The 1,239-nt window shown below is 60.6% G+C and overlaps 1 protein-coding gene across 1 annotated transcript in view; it reads left to right on the plus strand.

The window, feature by feature from the left end:
* Nucleotides 1–887: 887 nt before the first annotated feature.
* The window catches only part of IFITM3 (interferon induced transmembrane protein 3), a 3,899-nt gene continuing 3,547 nt past the window's right edge, over nucleotides 888–1,239 (plus strand). The window contains exon 1 of the mRNA XM_009334087.1: nucleotides 888–1,103. Coding sequence (XP_009332362.1) covers nucleotides 888–1,103 — 216 coding nt within the window. The remainder of the gene's footprint in view (nucleotides 1,104–1,239) is intronic.

Genomic DNA, 1,239 nt, shown 5'->3' on the forward strand with positions numbered 1-1,239 from the left:
TCCTGAGTGGGGAAAAACCCATTTGTCAAGAAAATACCGGGGCTGGGTTTCCCTTCATCAGCCTGCCACTTGGCCTCCAGGAGCCAGCCACCGAGCAGGAAGGATGCTGATGTTTCTACACCCACATAGTTTGTAGCTCTGTGCTTTGGTGTTTTTTTGATTCAGATGGTTTTTACCTCCCTGCTGCTTTCTTGAAGCTTTCTTCTTTCTTTTTCCACCCCTCAACCTTTTTTTGGCAGCCACGAGACCTCATCACAGCTGCAAGACCTTGTCATGGATGCCGAAACCAAAGGGAGGAGAAACCCCTTGAAACCCAACATGCAAACCCAGCCGTTGGGTAACCCCCCACCGCTGCTGCTGGCTTTAGCCTCCGCGACTGGGGATCGAGCCTTTGGCAGTGGTTTGCAGCTGGGGAGGGGGTTTTGGGGACTGGTGGCTGCCCCCCCACCGGTGGCGTGTTCCCACTGTCCTCCCATGCACGTCCCCGCTGTGACTGAGTAACCCCAGCGGTGCGACTCTGCCCTGCCCTGCCCAGGGCGCAAGTCACTTATCAGCCCAAGAGGGCAAAAAGCAAAGAGGAACAGATGAGGTGTCCGCCCGTGACATTGCCCAACCCACGGGCATCGCCCGACCCATGGGCATCCCCCTCCACCTGCCCCCCAGACCATGCCCAGGGCTGCGGCTCTCCCCCCTTCCTGGCCCTAAGCCCCCAAACCCACCTTGGGAGCCCACCCCGCCCTGCAGCCCGTCCCCCAAGAGACCCGGTGTGCCCATCCCAGTGCCCCGCGTGGTGTCAGGTGGGGTGGCCCCACCCCGGCAAACCTTTACTCTTCCCTATAAATAGCCCAGGCGCCTGTGCCCCTGCTCCTCACGGGTGAAGGGCTGCCATGGAGAACTTCCCCCAGTCCGTCAGTATCAACATGCAGCCCTACGGCAGGAACTGGGCAGGTTCCCCAGCCACCGCCTTTGGCCCCACCGTCACCTCTTTTGTTCAGCCGGGGCCCGTCCCCAACACCCAGGACTTCGTGCTCTGGTCCTTCTTTAACAGCATGTTCTGCAACCCCTTCTGCCTGGGCTTCATCGCACTCGTCTTCTCCGTTAAGGTGAGGGGAAACTCACTCCCATCCCACCACCTCCCTGCCCGGCTCGGGGGTCCCACCTGCTGCCTGCCCCCATGCCAGCGCTCCCTAATCCCGTCTCTTCCTGTCCCATCTTGTCCCACCTCATCTCACCCCGTCC

The sequence above is a fragment of the Pygoscelis adeliae genome, unplaced genomic scaffold (genome assembly GCF_000699105.1).
Source record: "Pygoscelis adeliae isolate BGI_AS28 unplaced genomic scaffold, ASM69910v1 Scaffold420, whole genome shotgun sequence".
NCBI classification, from domain to species: Eukaryota; Metazoa; Chordata; class Aves; order Sphenisciformes; family Spheniscidae; genus Pygoscelis; species Pygoscelis adeliae.